The following is a 19,494-nucleotide window of genomic DNA, read 5'->3' as shown; positions in this document are numbered from 1 at the left end:
TTTTCAATATTTAAAGATCAGGCAAGAATTGCAGTTTCAGTACTTCCAGGCTATATTCTCAGCATTATTGGAACATTTGTGAGCTTTTAGATCCTGAGATCCTGAGATTACTTGAAAAATTTTGGGTTTACTAACTTCTTTAATTCAAATTTGCTCGAAGACAATGCCGGAACCCAACTGATCGAAAGATTTCAAAATTTTTCAAGCTCAAAAAACCATTTGTTACGGGAGCAATTTGCTCTATTGTAATCTTAACAAAAGTAACCATGGTTTTTCAAAATTTGGGTGCCATGATCTTGTTCACAACAATCAGGGCTACCCTAGCTCTGAAAATCGAAGATTGCGAATAAACAAAGAACGTTAAAGACTTCTGTTTTTTCTGCAATGCAAAGGTGAATAAATTCGTTTCTACTAAGAAGAAAAAAACATGTAGATCAGGGGGGGGGGTCGGTAGTAAAATCTCTGACATAATGACGTTTACTACGGTGGTGGTGTGACGAAAAATCGAAAATTTTATTTACTACCCAGGGTACTTAAATACTAAAATGGGTGGTATCTATGGGTTAAATGTTGGTAAAATTAGCAAATTTTAGCTATTTTTTATAATTCTTTTAATTTTTTGGATGACTTTTTCTGAAAAAATCTGAAATTTTTTATAATTTGAGAAATTTTTTATAATTTGAAAAATTTTTCTGTTGGAAAGTTTTGCTGCAAACAAAAAATTCTCGAATTTTTTGTCAATATAAAAAAGACTTTAATTCTAAGGGAAAAACATTGATTTTTGCACTACGTGAAAAATGTGTCACAGAAATAATCATTTTTTAGCTTTTTTTGCAAAATCAGTCCGGAAAGCAAACAAAAAATAGGTGGTCTCCATGACAAATTGTCCCAAAAACTTTTACTACCAGGGTAGTAAAATATCTTTTCCAAGAGTCTGGGTGGTGGTATGTAAAAATTCGTAAAAATCCTTTTACTACTCATATATGTCTGAGATTTTACTACCGACCCCCCCCCCTGCGTAGATATGTTACTTTATCATTTAGATACTAAAATTCTGAATTTTATACATTTTTCCTTGTCGCGTCTTTTGTCCCGCGGGAAAATACAGGACTTCCGACACCGCCCTACCATTGACCATAGATGCATAAATGAAAAACGAAGAAACTTTCGTTTTCTGCCATGAAGTGTTATAAAATTCCTTAAATGACACATTCTCCTACTAAGATGTTTAAATTTATATTTCCATTTTTCTATTTGGTTGAGTAGCAGGAGGCTTAGAGGCCCATTTTTGCAACTATAGACGCTTTCAATTAGCGCCCCGTCAGCACCCTGAACTGAACCTCAGTCGCCTATGCAGCAAGCAACCAAAGTCAATGACCACTATACCACAGTGCCTCTGTGACGCAGAAACAAGAAAAATGACGTAGAAACAAGAAACTGTGAAATTCGATTACAAAACCTACGTCACAACCACAGAGTGCTGACTTTTAGTTTAAATGACTTGTTCTCACTTGTTTGGTTTCCGTATTAAAAGAAAGTCGTTATTGTGCAGGCTAGCTCTAAAGCTCTAAAGCAGGATCTAATAACATGAAATCCAGAATATGATTTTTAACATGGCGAAAATTCACTTAACAGAATATGATTCTTCAATGGGAATCAAAACTATAAAGTGCACTTACAACTGCTTACAAACATCAATATGTCAGATCTAACAAAATTAATAACGACACTGTCATCATTGACAATAAAACAAAGGATTTTCTGTCAAGAGCCTTATAAACATTCCAACAACTTCCATCGAAATGATCTATCACAGCTAAGTCTACCATTTTTAGCGCGGTCCGAGGATTGAGCCAGCTCCGGGGCGGGTGAAAAACTTCAATCTTTAATCATTTTCTTAAGCAAAGAGTACGCGAAGCAATTCTAGCTTTATGATAGTGCCGCAGATCATCAGTGGATAGCAGCCCTGTGAATTCAGACAAAATCATATCGGCACTTAAGTGCCAACCAAAACCGGACGTAGGCCGGCAAAATTTTGCCGACCTAGGGGTCATTTTAGGTCGGCAAAGCCGTCCTAAGTAGCTTGTTTAGGTCGGCAAAGACAAAATAGGAAGAAAATTAACAAACTAACAAATTCAGCTGCTCTATAATTGTGTTATTAAGTTTTATGTTTTATAAAGAAAATGGAATGAGGCTCGATTATCATGTGTTATCAAATGATAACACAATTAGATTAACCTAACAAATAATATTTTTCCTCTTTAGGTCGGCTTTGCTGACCCAAAACATTTCTATTGTTGGCACGCCGACCTAGAGTGTAAATTACGTCGGCAAATAAAAGCTGACTTCAGCTCAAGTTACGTCGGCTTTCAAGTCGGCATTGCCGAATGCCGACCTGGATTCACAGGGCTGGTGGATAGTATTCAATACACCTTTCCCGTAATTCGTAAAACTTATGCGCGCGCATTATTTTGATGCTCTCCATTGTTTGGGCTCTGGAGGTAAACTAACCCGTTTTTGCCTGCGTTTCCTTAGGAAAAGTTTTTTTGAGCTTTTCTTAAGTTCTGTCATACAAATTCCCCTCTTTAGTATGTTCAATCTGTTCGTATATGTAATCACATGATAACGAGTGCAATTCGAGATTAATTGCACGAGTGATTTTTTTGTTATTAATTTTCCGAGTCCGAAAGGACGAGGAAAATTCGAAACAAAAAAATCACGAGTGCAATTTTCGAATTGTACGAGTTATCATGTGATTACGAGCTAATCGCACAATCGGTTTCACTACTTTTTCCCCGTTAGGAAAGTAAATTACACTGAAAGTTTTATATTTTTCTCTTCTCTTTATGTTTTTCTTCTATTGTTGCTTATAGATTTTTTGCTCACAAAATTAGTTTCGAATGCAATTAAAACGTTCGATAATAAAAATGTAAGAAAAAACATTGAAATCTATTTTGTAAACATTGGCCCGTCATTGAAGAGTGTGATTAACGATTAATTGCTCTCTACAGGATGCAATTAGCGATTAATTGCTCTCTTTGAAGGGGCGCCAAATGAGAAAAAATAACTCATTGTGCGATTAATGATATTATACCACCCTGAAAATCTTTTGCCAAAAGAAGATCGCTATAAAAAGTTAGAAGCTGAAAACCCACTTTCCCTAACCCCTCGCAGGCAAAAACCTGTTCGTTTACCTCCAAACAATTTTATACACAACGGTGGAGCGCACATTTTCGCAGGCCATTTCTGAGAAGTTTGAATTATGGGAAAGGTGTATTATTATCATTATACCTTTATTTTCATTCCTGGAATTTTTACAAAAAAGAAAAAATAGGAAAGTTGTGTTTTTTACTGCTCTATTCACATACTGAATTTGAATAATCTTCTATGTGGCAGATTTAGGTATCCTAGATAGGAGAGCAGACACTCTGACCTGAATTTTTGAGGTTACTGCTTCGATCTGCGTTTGGAAAACTATGCAAACCTTTTCTTCATCAAGATTTGCACCACTGACCAAAATTTCAAGTAGTTTCTCTGGCGGGTTCCTTGAAAATTAACATCCTTAATAATCTGCCGTTCAGAGCCTAAAATTTTGCGAACACGAGCTAAAGATTTGTTTTTCTTTTTACGGAATGGCCCGCAAAGATCTGAATTTCAAAATGGTAGCCGTAAAGAAGGAAGGGGTCTGGGTGATTTTCGCACGAAAAAAGCATTCGTGTATGCTAGTTAGCACATTTGAGTGGTTTTGGGCTATAGTTTTGCATTCCGCCAGCCAAACTGGATGAAATTCAGTACACAATCTCATTTGCTTATTATCTACATCTTGGAAGTGGTAAGATGGCGCGGATGTCTCTGGTTGTTGAAAAATACAGGTTTTTTGGTTTTTAGTATTCAAACTAGGATGTTGATTGGTATTTTAGATACTCTTTTGTATCCAATTTAAGATACTCTCCTAAGTAGGGGAGATTGCCGAAGGTATCTAACTTGCACTTGTTCTTGACTGGTGGCAATTTTTTGCAAACTTCAAAAAACTGATTTTTGTCCTTTTGCGGGACTTTAACTTAAGTGCTTGCGTGCAGCATAGGGTACAAAGTCCAAATATGTTTTTCCCGACATTTTTGTATGAAGAGTTAAGTCTATACTGTTGTGAAATTTGAACCGTCAACTGCTCTAACTTGGGACTATCTGACAAAACATGGGACAGCAATTTGGCCACCATTTCACCGAACCTCCATCATTTGATTTGAGTTAATGAACGGCGTATTAAAAAATAGACGATTTCTCTTTTGCATCGAGTAGGCTTTTAAATCGAAATAGGAAAAAAATTCGTAGTGGTAATGTACTTTTAATATACTTTATTTTTATTTTAGAGTCAGGGTCAATTAATACTATTAATACATAACAAATATATACAACATATGACATATTATTCTTGGCGACAAAGATAAAACACTATATTGTTGTGCTGGCTGGGATCAAATGAAGTAATAGTGCATCAACACTACCTTGGTAGCAAGTCATAATTCTTGGTTTGTATCTCTACTTGTTACACAAATCATATTTACACTATGAGCTACTATCAAGACTATGAGCTACTATCAAGACTATGAGCTAAGATACGCAGCTATGTACCCGGATCCGCCCAAAGTCTCGTTGGATTTTGCCATTCAAAGATGGAAATTTGGAAACAACAACAGAAATCCAACGATGGCAGAATACGACGACATCAGCGACCAATGGAAATCAAAGGATATGGTCGCTAAATTTCTGGGTATATACTCATCACAAAGACTTGTCAGCGAATTGGACAATGGCATCACCCATTGAAAAAGCCAGAAAAGAAGCCACTCGGCAACAATTCAAAGAGGCAATGCAATCGTACTACAAACCAACTGAAAATCAGACTTTGAAGCACTTTCATTTCCGGTCTCTATGCCAGGAGAAGGAAGAAATTTTCATAGCCTTCTGCAACCGAGTCGAGAAAGAAGCAAAACACTGCCAATTCACATGTGATAATCAAAATTGTACAGCTCTGACAATCGCAGTCTGAGACCAAACAATTATTGGGACATCAAGCGAAGAGATCAGGGAAGAAGCATTAAAAAACTCGTGGGACCTTGCCTCACTGAGAAAAGAAGGCATGCGACTAGAAAGCGCTGCCAAAAGCGCCTCAGAGATCAGTGGTGAAAGCAAGATCAACAAAGTATATGGCAAATATTCCAGAAAGAATCCTAACACTAATAGACAGCCTCCAGCTCCACCATCAAATAAAAACAAGCAAACAACATGTTTCTTTTGTGGGATAGTTGGAAAAAAACAAGATATATTGGTACACACCAAGGAATGTTCAGCTAAAAAATCCACATGTCAATATGTCAGATCTAACAAAATTAAAAACGACACTGTCATCATTGACAATAAAACAAACGATTTTCTGTCAAGAGGATTGTAAACATTCCAACAACTTCCATCAATATGATCTATCACAGTTACGTCTACCATTGTTAGCGCAGGCTGAGGATTGAGCCGAGAACGCTAGCAGAACGCCCACGAACCCCAGCGCGGGTGAAAAACTTCAATCTGTCAATCATTTTCTCAAGCGAAAAGTACGCAAAGCAATTCTAGCTTTACGATGCCGCCCATTTCTGACAAAAGGAAGTAACTGACATGAAGTCGAAATTGAGAAAATTGACCAAGCGCGTTTTATGCTGGCATCGGATGCAGATATATCAAAAAACAAATGACTGATTATTGTTCTACTCATTGAAGATAAGTTTTGAGCATCACTGCTTTTCTCACAATGCTCACTGTTGCAAAGAAAAACAAGACCCTTGTTTTGTCAGTAAACCTCAACCAAAAGAAATTGAAGAAAGAAGTAACTGACCAGTTTTTTGAAGAATATTTCTGACAAAAGGAAGTAAGGGGTCCATTTGTTTCAGCACCATTTATGTCACTTATGCCACTTATGCCACCTTTTTCCTATTTGTTTCATGAAAATGTGTTCAAAAGTGTTAAAAAATACTTACATTTTTACCAACTTAATTTACATTGATCATCTGTGTTCTTTGTGTCAAAAGTGGAAGTTTGCCAGGCTTTTCCAAGCAAAAAGAAATTCGTATTTGTTTCTGCATTCTGGGTCAAAAGTGGAAGAATGTTATTGTAAATGGCGGCAATAATCGAATGCATAATTACGATGAGTTTCACTTTCGTTTTCTTGTTAGTTTGTTTACATTTCCGACATAATTTATGCGGCCATTATTGACGTAACTAAGAGTTCGCAAAATGGTAGACTTTTACATTTTTAACATTTTTTTTCCATTTGTTTCACACGATGGTGGCATTTGGGTAAAAGATGGCAAAAATGGAAGTTTTGAGGTAAGAAACAAATCGACCCAACTTTTTCTGACAAAAAGAAGCAAAACAGTCGAATTTACTTCTTTTTGTCAGAAATCATTCTCCAGAAACCTGTCAGTTACTTCTTTATATATTCAAAAAATTTTACAGATTGACAACACAAAATTTTTTTTTCCAAGCTAAAAAAAATTAAGTTTTGACCCAAAGAATCCATTTTTCCAAAAAAATGAAAATTCATAAAAATATCAGTTACTTCCTTTTGTCAGAAATGGGCAGAGTGCCGCGGATCATCAGTGGATAGTATTCAATTATCATTATCCCTTTATTTTCATTCCTAGAACTTTTGCAAAAAAAAGGAAATAGAAAAGTTGTATTTTTTACTGCTCTATTCACGGGTGCATGTCACTAGTCCGACACTTTCTAGTCCGACAGTAAAATAGTCCGAGTCTATAATTGGTATAAAATAAATTTACAATTTAGAAGTCTTTTTTTTCTGACGTCACTTTTGTCTGAAAACAAAAGATTTTAGAGTGTCGAATGTTGAATAAGGGTTTTTCACTGAGATAATATTAATAAAAGTTTATTATGGCAACATTTTAACATAATTAGAAATAAAGGACCAATCAAATTTGCGTAAAGAAAATTTATAGCAAAAAGAATGCACCGCCTTTAAGGGTCCCTTTTTTTTGCATGTTCAGAATTATGTTCTGTATTATAAGGGTTGTAAATCACAAACTTCAATTCCAGCCCCCCCCCCAAAAAAAAAGAAGGGTCGTAAAAACAGCTAAATCCAAATTCTTGACTTTTGACAGCCTAATCCAATAAGCTTCCCAAAATTCAAGAGAAGTCGGGTTTAGGGGCACAACCTCAAAGTCGGAACTTTGGATTTTTATAAGCACGTGGTTGCTTATAAAAGATGTGCCTCCTCTTCAGCGATTCATATTTTGTTTTATCATGGTTGTATATGTTTTTTTTTGACCCGTTGTCGGAATACTGACGCATTTGTCAAATCCACGTCGGATATTTTCAGTGTAGGTGGAACCTCGATATTCCAGGATTAGAAAAAGCTATACCTGTTATCTTTTTTCTTTAAAGAATCAACAAACCATCAACATCGATAAATTACACACATTTACTCAGAAAATTTTAAAATTATCTGCCATTATGACTTTCTTGAAGCCGTTTCGAAATGAACCAATCGGGTTATGTATCGGAATTCCTATGGGAGTTCTTTTCCGAAATTTGTAAAATAGCTAAGTCGGCAAAAAAACTTTTCCCGGGGGTTTGAGGAACAACAGAACTGCTATCATTTGTTTGTTATTCAACCAGATATTTAAATTCGGGCTCAAAAATACTTAAATAAATAAGTTAATAATATTCAATATACTATTTTTATCTCTCAGAAAATAAACACTTACAGAACGACATCGTTTATCATTTGGAATACCCCTGTATTTGGACCATTCTATTGTTAGCGCAAAATAGGGCGGAAACTAAGTAGCACCCTCAGTGCAAGATTGTCGCCTCATCTTTATTCGCCCGCGCAAGAATGCGAGCTAATCATTTTTTTCTTGCGCACTCAAGGGGAAAAGGAAAGTGATCGATATTCTTTGAAGGAGAAACGTCAGAAACAAACCCAAAGACCAAATAATGTATTTTGTTGTTGAGAGTCGATCCTGTGAAGATGAAAAAATTTCTGCTTTGCGTTTTTTTCGGAACGCTGAAAAACTCTTACTTCGATCTTCCTTTAAGGTAAAGAGGTTGCGAGATTTGGGTTAGCAAGGCAAAAATTGCTAAAAAGCTGGTAAAATCGTAATCCTCAAAAATCGAAGTTCCAGCCTCACTGATTTTTACTGTCGGACTAAAAAATGTCGGACTACTGACGACCTCCCCTATTCACATACTGAATTTGAAAGATCTTTTTGCTTACTTCTATGTGGCGTTTTTTTGCAAACTTCAAAAAACTAATTTTCGTCTCGCTTTTGCGGGACTTTAGTGTAGCATAGGGTACAAAGTCCAAATATGTGTTTCCCGTAAACGTAATTTTGTATGAAGAGTTAGGTCTATACTGTTTGAAGAGATGTGCTGTGGTGGTGTTAACCAGACGATCTCAATCGAATGGAATCGACAGTCGAACCAGTCAAACCAAATCGAACGCAATTGACCGATTGAAATTTGATTGTCCAACGCAATCGAATCTTAATCGAACGTCAAAATTTTGGGTAATATTCGATTGGTTCGATTGTTGTTCGACTGGTTCGACCTGAAATTACTTTCGATTTCCCGTAGAAGTTATGTGTTGAACAATCAGGGGGTCAATGAATCGACGATCGAATGCAATTGAACACAATCGAGAACATCAATCGAATATCAATAGAATCTGAAAATTACGGTAATATTCGATTGAGATTCGATTGCGTTCAACAATCGAATTTCAATCGGTCGATTGCGTTCGATTTAATTCGACTGGTTCCATCGTCGATTCTGTTTGATTGAGATCGTCTGGTGTTAACCCGTTATCAAAACACTCTCTCCAGCAGATTGTACAAAGTTTGTTTTAAAAAATATGAACAGCCATATTGTTGAAATGATTTTAAAAATTATAGTAGGGGGAATTTTGTTCGATTTTTTGGAATCGCTTGACTGTTTTGTTAGAAGCACTTGTTATACATTTTTGGAAAGCTAAGGGGTAGGGGAATCGAAATTACTATGTTTCCAATTTTTTTTCGGACACTTTGGTGTGATTTTCGGACAAATATGACGGTCTCAGGCAAAATTCATAGGGTTAAAAATTAATGAAAATTTTAGCTCGAGAAAACGGAGACCTGTTGTATATTTTTGGAAAGCTCTCAAAAAATTAAGATTAGAGATATATTGCGAGTATAGGTGATTTCTGTACCTAACTCGAGATATTAACCCTTGAAAACCGTGTTTTTCAGCCAGAAACAGCTATTTTGTCCAGTTTTTGCGCTTTTTGAAGCTCAATATCTCGAGTTAGGTACTGAAATCACCTATATACTGTACCTGCAATATATCTCTAATCTTAATTTTTTGAGAGCTTTCCAAAAATATACAACAGGTCTCCGTTTTCTCGAGCTAAAATTTTCATTAATTTTTAACCCTATGAATTTTGCCTGAGACCGTCATATTTGTCCGAAAATCACACCAAAGTGTCCGAAAAAAAATTGGAAACATAGTAAATTTCGATTCCCCTACCCCTTAGCACGACCCTGCCTATGCCCCGGACAGTCCGGGGTTTTTTTGATGCGTGCCTGGGGTCCGTATTATTTGTTTTTGAGAGACTACCCCGGACGCCCCAGACAGCCCGCGCGGTCGCTTTTTATAGAATCGCTGACCGCGCGGGCTTCTTTCTAATTCATTGAAATATTCTTCCGTGGACAAACGCCGTCTTCCAAGCAAAAGATCTTGTAATGTCCTGATTTTGGCGTTTCGTGTGTGAGGCCTGTATTTGAACCTTAAATCTCAAGCGTGGTTTGTTCAGCAATCAAATTCTAAAATCTAACCGAAAGCTGAAAAATGGATCCTGATCAGACAGAGAAAGGTAAGTAAAGTTAGTTTTTTTATTTTTAATTAATTTATTAACCTTGCCTAGTTTATAAAAAAAATATACGTCCGGGGTAAATTTATGGCGCAAAAATTGGAGCCCCGGACATAGGTCCGGGGAAAAAGTTATTTTTTTCAGACCCCAGACATTTGCCCCGGACTGTCCGGGGCATATAGACAGGGTCGTCCCTTAGCTGAATATAATGTATAACAAGTGCTTCTAACAAAACAGTCGAGCGATTTTACAAAATGCCCTCTACTATATAGAAGAATAAAAAGAAAACAAAAATTGATATATAAAACCTTTTTTTTTCAGGTGTAATCATCTGTATTCCTTGTTTTAGCGCGTTGATCTGTCTGTCTGTTTGTCTGTGCGAGTTTTTTTAATTTTAGACTAGCTTCTCCTCTTTTGAATGGCTTCTACTTTCTACTTTGAGGACTTAAAAGTGATTATTGAAGTTATTAAACTTTTATTTATTTGTGTATTGTTTTGAAATATTATGAAAAAAAACAACATTAAAATGTTTAAAAAATTGCCAGTTTGTTATATTTTTAGACATGACAAACTTTTTTAGCGTAAATGCCTTCAAAGTTTTTGGTCTTCAGTTTTTAACTTCGAGTTTCGACGTAGCCTAGTGTATGAACTCTCTAATCTCGCCATTGTGTCGGCGATGAAAATTTCTAGTCTAATCTAGTCTAGCAAGCTAGACGACGACTAATTCAGACATATTAGAAACCCGGGGGGGGGGTACTAGGTTTGCGGGGTGACGGGTATGTCCGAGCCGAAAATCGAAAATTGACCCTTTGAGAGACAAAATTTTGGTGATTTTGGTACCCTTTGAGAGACTTTTTCCTAAATTTTGGTCCATTTTTTCCAAATTTTGGTTTGATTTTCACCAAATTTTGGTCAAAATTTCTGGAAATCGTGACCCTTTGAGAGAGAAATTTTTGATTTTCGTGATTTTGGGACCCTTTCAGAGACTAACTTTTGAATTTGTACCCCTTTGAGAGACTTTTGAGGAATGAGAAAAGGTACCCTTATGGCTCGCACATACCCAGCACCCATTTTGCCTAAGTACCCCCCCCCCCCCCCCCCGGGATTAGAAATAAAGCAAAAAAGTAAATTTTAGTCGTCTAGAAACCTTTGTGCACTAACTCCAAACAAAAAAAAGTGTCAATATCGCAATTAAAATTTTTTCCCGCTCAAAAAAAATTCTTGAAAATAAAATGTGTGTGGATTTGTGTGTTAAAAATGTTTCATTTGAGTTGATTTTATTTTGAGAGCTTGTTGTTGCTTGTTGTCGCTACGCAAGTTTCTGCGTAGCTAGGCCCGGTATCTATAAGGCTGGAACACCGGATTCTTCCAGTCGTTTATACAAACTAAATCCCGTATCATTATTTGTGTTTATTATTAGTATTACATGCATTATAAACGACTCCAGTCTAAGTCTAATCTATTATTAATTCCGAAAAAAAGCGGGCCAAACACCAAAATTTTTCCCAACCTTCAGAGCTTTAGCGTGTCGGAAATGTCCACATCTGGTTACCAGAAAAGAAAATTTCTGCATCATCTGGGTGTCAGATAAGCCATTCTACGGTATAGAGCTTTTCAGCGGTTTCAGCCCCCCGCCCGTGAGCTAAAAAATTCTGAAAAAAGTTCAAGTGTCCCTTTTTCAGCCATTTTAGGGCTAACGTGTAATGATTCTCTTTTGTTTATTTTTACGTAAAAATTTAAAGAATATTGTAATGAGCCAGTAGGGAAGAAACGAGATCTAAACGAATCCCAGTTGTACGGATGAAAATCACCTGTAATTAACTAACACGTTGGAATTTTCAAGGTTTTAAGCTTAGAAATCCAATTAGATTTTCGAAATTCCAGTAACAGTGAGGCTATAGAAGTTTGGTTTGTTTTGCAATGGCGGTTGCAATGGCATGGAGTGGAGAGACCACAGAGATCCCACATAATGATACAGGGGCGGCTTAAACAAAAGCACAGAACAGACCATTATGATCCGATGTTGGCAAAAAAACAACCTCCCCCCCGCCGAAGATGAAATTAAAACAAACGAAACAATATGGCATGGCAGACAGGCATTTGTACCATCTTTATGTGCTCAATGTAAAACTTTTTCATCAAAAATTGTTCTTCATAAAATTGATTTGATATAAATATAACAGAGGGCAGAGAGGTGAATTGATTATAAACAAAACAAACTAAAAAAAATAAAATGAAATTTAAAATTGCCATTTTTGCAAAATGGCAAAAATCCTTCCCAAATGAAACAGCACAGTACTTGTTGTTTAAAAAGAATTCGAAAGTTTATTTAAATAAGATATAATAACAAGTTCTCGCTAAAATTTAATTCTTTTTGGGTAGAATCCATGCAAAGTAGATAAGAAAATAACAAGGGGAAAATAAAGGAAAAATGGTTTCAAAAGTTTCCACATACGTACTGGAAGCAAAGGAACTAGGGAAAACAAAACAAAAACAAATATTAAAGGAAAACTTTAAAAAAAAATTCCAATTTGTCTATGTACAAGTCATTTCAAATAAAAATATACAACTTTGAAATTTATTCGATCTATGTAGAACTAAACAGGGCGTTTTCAAATTAGAAAAAAAAACTGGCTGTACAAATTAATGTAGTTGCCATTGATTCCATTCAAGCACATACCCCGTATATCTAATACTACTATATTCGAAATCGTCTGAAGATAATTTGCGCAAAATTTGATATGTTTCTAACGTATAAAAAATATTTGGTTTGAAGATATAACACTATACATTATTGCTGTTCAAATGATGAAGTATCCAATACTCGTCCAAGAACTGAGATTTATTCATAATTCAAGACATGAAGGCATTAGAAACCAGTTTACCAACTTAGCCCTCATTTTATATTGCTTAAAATTCAAAAGTGGAAAAGCAAGATTTTATTTCTTTGGTGGTTCCCAATATAATAAGATACCAATACTTTTTTAAACTTTCAGTGTCATCTACATAATCGTGAGCTTTTGAGTACATACGAGTATTGCGAATTGTTAAAAACTAATTTCAATGAATTAGTTTGAGGAGATTTTTTGAACAGCAATAATCTACAAGTATGAAGAATAAAAATATTACTTTTCCCAACATTGTCAAAAAAATGTTACGTAGTAGAAGAAGCTACAGAGTTTGTACGCGATGGTTCGCTTCCTTCCTCACCAGAAGATGATGAAGCACGCTCATTGGTTGAATTCAATGCTAATAGAACACGTGACAATTCGTTGCGTTTTGATTCGTTCATTTGTTGTGCGATATTGACGATGGCGTCCATGGCAACCTCCGGGTTTGCACTTACAATACTGGGAAAAAAGGAAACTTATATCACTCAGAGATTTGAAATTCACCATGAATAGAAGATCTCAAAAATTCTACTATCTCTTCCCCTTTATGACAAATTTTCTGAATGGGTAGGGCCTCAGTAGCTTGTACATGTGCAACAAAAAGCGATTTTCGTCTAACAGGCTGGAGTCTCAGCAGGCCCCTGTTATTAAAGATTGTTAAATTTAGGCTGCCTCGTTATATTTGTAGGAAGAATTTTGCTGACAATATCACTTTAATGGGCGTGGGCTCAGAACGTCCAGCAACAAGAAAATTTCCAAAGTTATATTGCAACTTACTTTTTGATATCTCTGAGTATGATATCACGTTGGAGCCATTTGGTGTGTTCCTTAATGAGTGATGAACCTTCATCTTTTCGAAGATCATCTTCCATCCATCTGCAAACAAACTCGTTGTCTTCCCATAAGTAAGACTGTTATAAAAAGAAATGTAGAATCAATCAATCAATCAATCAATCAATCAATCAATCAATCAATCAATCAATCAATCAATTGGAAAATGTATGATTTCAGTTTTTTGGGCCATCTGCGACGGACTACGGTATTTGAGGGGGGGGGGGGGATGTATCGGGTAATTTAAATCCTATTATTATAATCGTTTAAGGAAAATAGTGTCTTCAAAATTACTTAGAAAAATACTATGAGAAATAGCTCCGATTCAGCGTATTCTTACCTGTACTGTGCCATTTTCTTCTAAGAATAATCGTTGAATAACAGTTTCTACATGAGCTTTTGTGTAACCCCTGAAAAATAGAGATGAAAACTCGATAAACATCAAAGTTTCAGCGCAATCATAGCCTACACCAGGCGTTTTTTATCGTGATGATACTTGGGGGGGGGGAGAAAAAAGTATTTGTTTGGTACAGATGGTTTCAGATGGTTTTAACTCTGCCCACTAGAATAATTGACCCGAAAAATTGTCCTCGCCAGGACACAGTCTATTATTCTGTTGGATAAGATACAGTGAATAGCCATGTCCTATCGAGAGAAATATCTTTGATGCTAAGTTAACTAAGTGTTGTATGGGATCGAATCAAGCACTCAAAAGAAATACTATACAATAAGCAATCATACCCATTGCTTGAAGGTAACATTTGTTTGACTTTATCTTGTAATAAGAGACGTTTCAAGCGCCAATATAAAAATTTTCGGCTGTTTTTCCATTCTAAGACACCCTGTGAAAAAAATAACAAAAAACGTCAGATTGGTTAAAAGTCTTTGAAACAGTTTCAAAGAATGAGAAGGGATAGTGGATTCTACGATCGTTGATCATTTTGACCTAGTAGGTAGGTCAAGACCTAATCTGAGTGAGTTTATTTGAATTTTATTGTAAGGAAATTACACTTATATAATTATGTTATTTTAATCATGTGTAATCAAAAGGTCTTTGTATAAATAGTGAATAAAGCATCCTCCTTTTGCCTGATGATGGGAGAAGAATCTCTCGAAACGAAGCCAAACTTAAATTCACGAGATTTCAATAAAAGCTTCCAATATAAGTTTATTTGAACCTACATCAATACAGCCCTTTTCTTGCATTCTACCAGCAGTATCGTGTAGGTCTGCGTACGTTAGAGCGATCTGTAAAAGTGAGTGAGATTTCATCAAAAGTAATTCAATTAAAATAATTAAATATTATATTATAATCTCTATCCTCAATGTGTATAGTAGTGTAAGTATTGTTTGACATAAGACATACACTATTTCACGAACTCGAAGCAATATTCGGTCGAGCAAAGTGTTGATGGGTTTTTGTATTTCGAAGTGCAGCTTTTCAAACGTTCCTTTATTTTACAAACCTTTTGATAGACTGGTAAAATGTCCTTTTCCCTTTCTTTTAGACTCTTTTCCAATTTTTTCTTCTCTTGAGCAGGCGTATCTGAAAAATCAATAAAAAAATAATATTACTCGAGTTTCCTAACGCAACAATGCAGCAAAAATTTAGGAAAATATCTGAACTACATAAAATATCGAAAGCTCGAAAACTTTCCGAGTTGATCAATAAACAACAAATTTAGACTGAGTTTCACTCCTCCCAAAGTGACGCTATCATTTTATATTGAGATAAATAATACAGCACTGAGGGCAAATTTTAACTTACCAGGGGCAGCAATTTGATTTGAAATATCAGAATATTTTTCATCCAATCGTTTCATGGTTCGAACAATGTCTTTCATTTTGTATTTGATCTCGCATGTACCTGATGGTTCGAGTACACCTCCCCTACGCAGAAAGAAAGAAAGTTTTTAAATATAATAAACTTGATATTAACAGAAGGATTAACAGAAAGTGAAAGATTAATGATCATCAAACTGGTACAAAAATGTCAAAACAGCGACCAGAATACAATTGGATAACAATAGACGAAACGTTGTGTGCTAAAGGGCGTCCGTTACAACTACTCTCAAGTCAAATACTCTTAGAATTTTAGATCACTTAGATATGTCCCTATATGAAACGAACGAAGAAATACAATACCTTGCTTCTTTGTCAGCATACATTTCCATGTGCTCTTCATTAATGGAAGGCTCCACTACGACCCATGCACCACCACGCAGTTCACCTTTAGGTGGGATGTAGATCAACACCGGTTGTTTATACTTGCGTAAACCGTCCACAATGTATGCACCGAACTTCAAGATTTGATCGTACATGTCTAAAAGAGAATTCGGTTCCTCAGACAATACTATCTTTGAAAGTAATTAAAGAAATCAAAATGCTCTATCCGTTTCCAATTGTTATTATCAAATTATCAAGTTTTCTTCCTTGAAATAATCTTCTTTTCGTATAAATCGAGAGAGTTTTATCAGCTAAATTTCTGATATGGGCCCTCCCAATTGGGGAATGGGTCATACTCCTTGCAAAGTAGGAATTCCTCCTTTTTCAAGTCGGAACGCTTGGCGCTGTCCAGACACTGCTGGTTCTGTGCACGTGAAACATAGATACCATGATGCAAAGTGATGACACTCTAACTGCGGGGCAGAGCATATAGCTCGTCGCGGGCGCAGAACGGGATGAGCGACACCACAGACCACAATGTCTAGCATATCTTCCACGCTCTTGTATCAGAGTAGTGGTACCTAATTCCCTCCTGATGAAATTTGCGACACATTAATTTAATAACATCTTTTTTACTTGCGTAACATTCTGAAAGCTTTCTGCCTTTACACAGTTGGTAGATACAGGTTAAGGTAAGTATTAGCAATAAAAGTACGTGTTGACACAACTCCCATCATCAGCGTTTTTTGTCCAGTTTAATTTGAGACTAAAAAACTAGGTCTGAAAACCTCACCTTTCATACCACCAGAGAAACCTCTCCAATTGGCCAAAATGATAAGGGGAAGACCTTCTTGATTGAAGTCGCTGATACATTGAGCAGTCTTGAAAGAAGAGTCCGGGTACCACACTTGGCCAGCTTGTACGATCAGCTAAAATATATATGTTTTGTTGAGGTTATATCCCGGGAAAGTCATGTCCCCCTAACATTAGGATGAACAAGCTAGATGCTGAATGAACCTACCTGGTGATGAAAGTTGGATAGCAATGCGAGGAGAAAAAAATCAGTCAAAAAATATAGCGTTTAGCGAAAATGCATAACGCAATAAATTCATCATTGATTGTTGATGGGGGGAGAGGGAAGGGTTGTAGGGGAAAAATAAATAGAAAGTTCTGGTCGCAAAAATCAGTTTTATTGACAATTGAATCATGCTTGATGGTGAGCATTGCTTTCAATAATGTTTTTGTGAGAAATATAGAAATACAAGGAAAAAATCTAATGAAAATCTGCAAAAACGGCGATTTCAGGCATTTTCAACCGAAAAAAAAAATTTCTCAAAAATCGAACTCAGCCATGTTTTGAGCATTGCAAATACGCATCTTTCTGCAAAAAAATCAGAAAAAACTTTTGATGAAAATTCGAGAAAATGTAAAAAAACCGGTTTTTCCGGCATATTTCCAGCACTTTCAGTCGGAAAAAAATGTTTTTCTAAAATCGGGCTCCGTCACATTTTAGGTATTATCATATTGCATCAGTGTGCAAAATTTCATAAAAAAATATATAGTACAGCTCGAGAAATTCAAGAAATACTGTCTTTCCGACAAAAATAGGTTGTTCCGGCGATTTTTATATAGCTCCGGCTTCAAAAATCAATTTTATTGAAAATTTAAACATGCTTGATGGTGCGCATTGCTATTAATAATGTTTTTGAATGAAAAAACATTCAAATGTAAGGAAAAAGTCCAATGACAATCCAGAAAAACGGCGATTTCCGGCATATTCGGCTGGAAAAAAAATTTCCTCAAAAATCAAACTCGGCCATGTTTTGAACAATATCAATACGCATCTTTGAGCAAAAAATCAGAAAAAAACTAATTATAAAATCTCGAGAAAGTGCCAAAAAAACAGTTTTTCCGGCATATTTCCGGCATTTTCGGCCGGAAAAAAACGTTTTTCGAAAATCGGGCTCCGTCACTTTTAAGGTATTGTCATTTTACATCAGTCAGGGTGGCCAGCGATTTCGGGAATCCAATTTCCAGTATAATCAAGTACATTTTCACACATTTTTTCCATTTTTCAAGTATATTTTCAAAATTTTCAAGTATCTTGGACTAAGAAAAATAAGTATATTCAAGTACATACTCCACTAAAATCGACTCGACGAAAAAGGATATTCACAAACAATATAAAGAAAAAGGGTGGTGAGTTATCCCGCGCTGGACATCAATCCAGGATTTGAACTCCGCGGCATCATGAATGATAAATCAAGTATATTCCAGTACTAGAGATTTTCATTTCCAGTATATACTTGAAAAATAACACTTTTATCAAAATTTCAAGTATAATCAAGTATCAATTTTTTTCTCCAGTATATTCAAGTATTTTCAAGTATTTCCAGTATCGCTGGCCACCCTGTCAGTGTGCAAAATTTCATAAAAAAATATAAAGTACAGCTCGAGAAATTCAAGAAATACCGTTTTTCCGGCGAAAATGGCAGTTCCGGCGATTTTTAGAAAGTTCCGGCTTCAAAAATCAGTTTTATTGACAATTGAACCATGCTTGATCGTGGACATTCAGTGTAGACCTAAAGCTCTAAAACAGCATCTAATAACATGAAAACCAGAATATGATTCTTCAATGGGAATCAAACAGTCAAAACTATAAAGTGCACTTACAAACATCAATTTGTCAGATCTAACAAAATTAATAACCGCACTGTCATCATTGACAATAAAACAAATGATTTTCTGTCAAGAGCCTTGTAAACATTCCATCGAAATGATCTATCATAGCTCAGTCTACCATTTTTAGCGCGGTCCGAGGATTGAGCCGAGACCGCTCCGCGAACTCCTGCGCGGGTGAAAACTTCAATCTGTCAATCATTTTCTCAAGCGAAGAGTACGCAAAGCGATTCTAGCTTTACGATAGTGCCGCGGGACATCAATGGATAGTATTCAATCATCATTATCCCTTTATTTTCATTCCTAGAACTTTTTGCAAAAAAAAGGAAAAATAGAAAAGTTGTATTTTTTACTGCTCTATTCACATACTGAATTTGAAAGATCTTCTATGTGGCGTTTTTTTGCAAACTTCAAAAAACTGATTTTTGTCCCGCCTTTGCGGGACTTTGGCTTAAGTGCTTGAGTGCAGCATAGGGTACAAAGTCCAAACATGCGTTTCCCGTAATTTTTGTATGAAGAGTTAGGTCTATACTGACATTGCTATTAACAATGTTTTTTTGTGAAAAAACAACCAATTATAAGGAAAAAGTCCGATGAAAATCTGCAAAAACGGCGATTTCCGGCATATTTCCGGCATTTTCGGTCGGAAAAGAATTTTTCTCAAAAATCTGACTCTGCCATGTTTTGGGCATTGCTAATACGCATCTTTGTGCAAAAAATCTGAAAAAACTAATGATGAAATCTCGAGAAAATGCCAAAAAACCAGTTTTTCCGGCATATTTCCGTCATTTTCGGCCGGAAATGATTTTTTTTCGAAAATCGGGCTCCGTCACATTTTGGGCATTACTATTTTGCATCATTGTGCCAAAAATCAGAAAAAAATAATGAGCCAATTTCGAGAAAAGCTGGTAACAGACGGACGGACGAACGAACGGACGGACGGACATCGGTTAATTTATAGGACCTCCAAGGTAGGTCCAAAAAGGGAGCCTTCACGCTTCAGGTCATCCTCGA

General features: G+C 36.0%; 1 protein-coding gene across 2 annotated transcripts in view; it reads right to left on the bottom strand.

Moving 5' to 3' along the window:
• Positions 1-11,999: 11,999 nt before the first annotated feature.
• The window catches only part of LOC136817020 (acetyl-CoA carboxylase-like), a 47,581-nt gene continuing 40,086 nt past the window's right edge, over positions 12,000-19,494 (bottom strand). Inside the window, exons 52-60 of one of the 2 annotated variants that reach the window (XM_067073363.1) lie at positions 16,595-16,730; positions 15,781-15,958; positions 15,404-15,525; positions 15,102-15,181; positions 14,818-14,883; positions 14,377-14,477; positions 13,976-14,045; positions 13,582-13,715; positions 12,000-13,263 (exon numbers count right to left, since the gene is read on the bottom strand). In XM_067073363.1, the coding sequence (XP_066929464.1) occupies positions 13,068-13,263; positions 13,582-13,715; positions 13,976-14,045; positions 14,377-14,477; positions 14,818-14,883; positions 15,102-15,181; positions 15,404-15,525; positions 15,781-15,958; positions 16,595-16,730 (1,083 nt within the window). In that variant the 3' untranslated portion in view covers positions 12,000-13,067. The remainder of the gene's footprint in view (positions 13,264-13,581; positions 13,716-13,975; positions 14,046-14,376; positions 14,478-14,817; positions 14,884-15,101; positions 15,182-15,403; positions 15,526-15,780; positions 15,959-16,594; positions 16,731-19,494) is intronic. The other variant, XM_067073362.1, reaches the window with a different exon arrangement.

The sequence above is a fragment of the Clytia hemisphaerica genome, unplaced genomic scaffold (assembly GCF_902728285.1).
Source record: "Clytia hemisphaerica strain Z4C2 unplaced genomic scaffold, Clytia hemisphaerica genome assembly, whole genome shotgun sequence".
NCBI classification, from domain to species: Eukaryota; Metazoa; Cnidaria; class Hydrozoa; order Leptothecata; family Clytiidae; genus Clytia; species Clytia hemisphaerica.
Note: the sequence above shows the minus strand (reverse complement) of the source record. Positions and strands in the feature narration are given on the sequence as shown.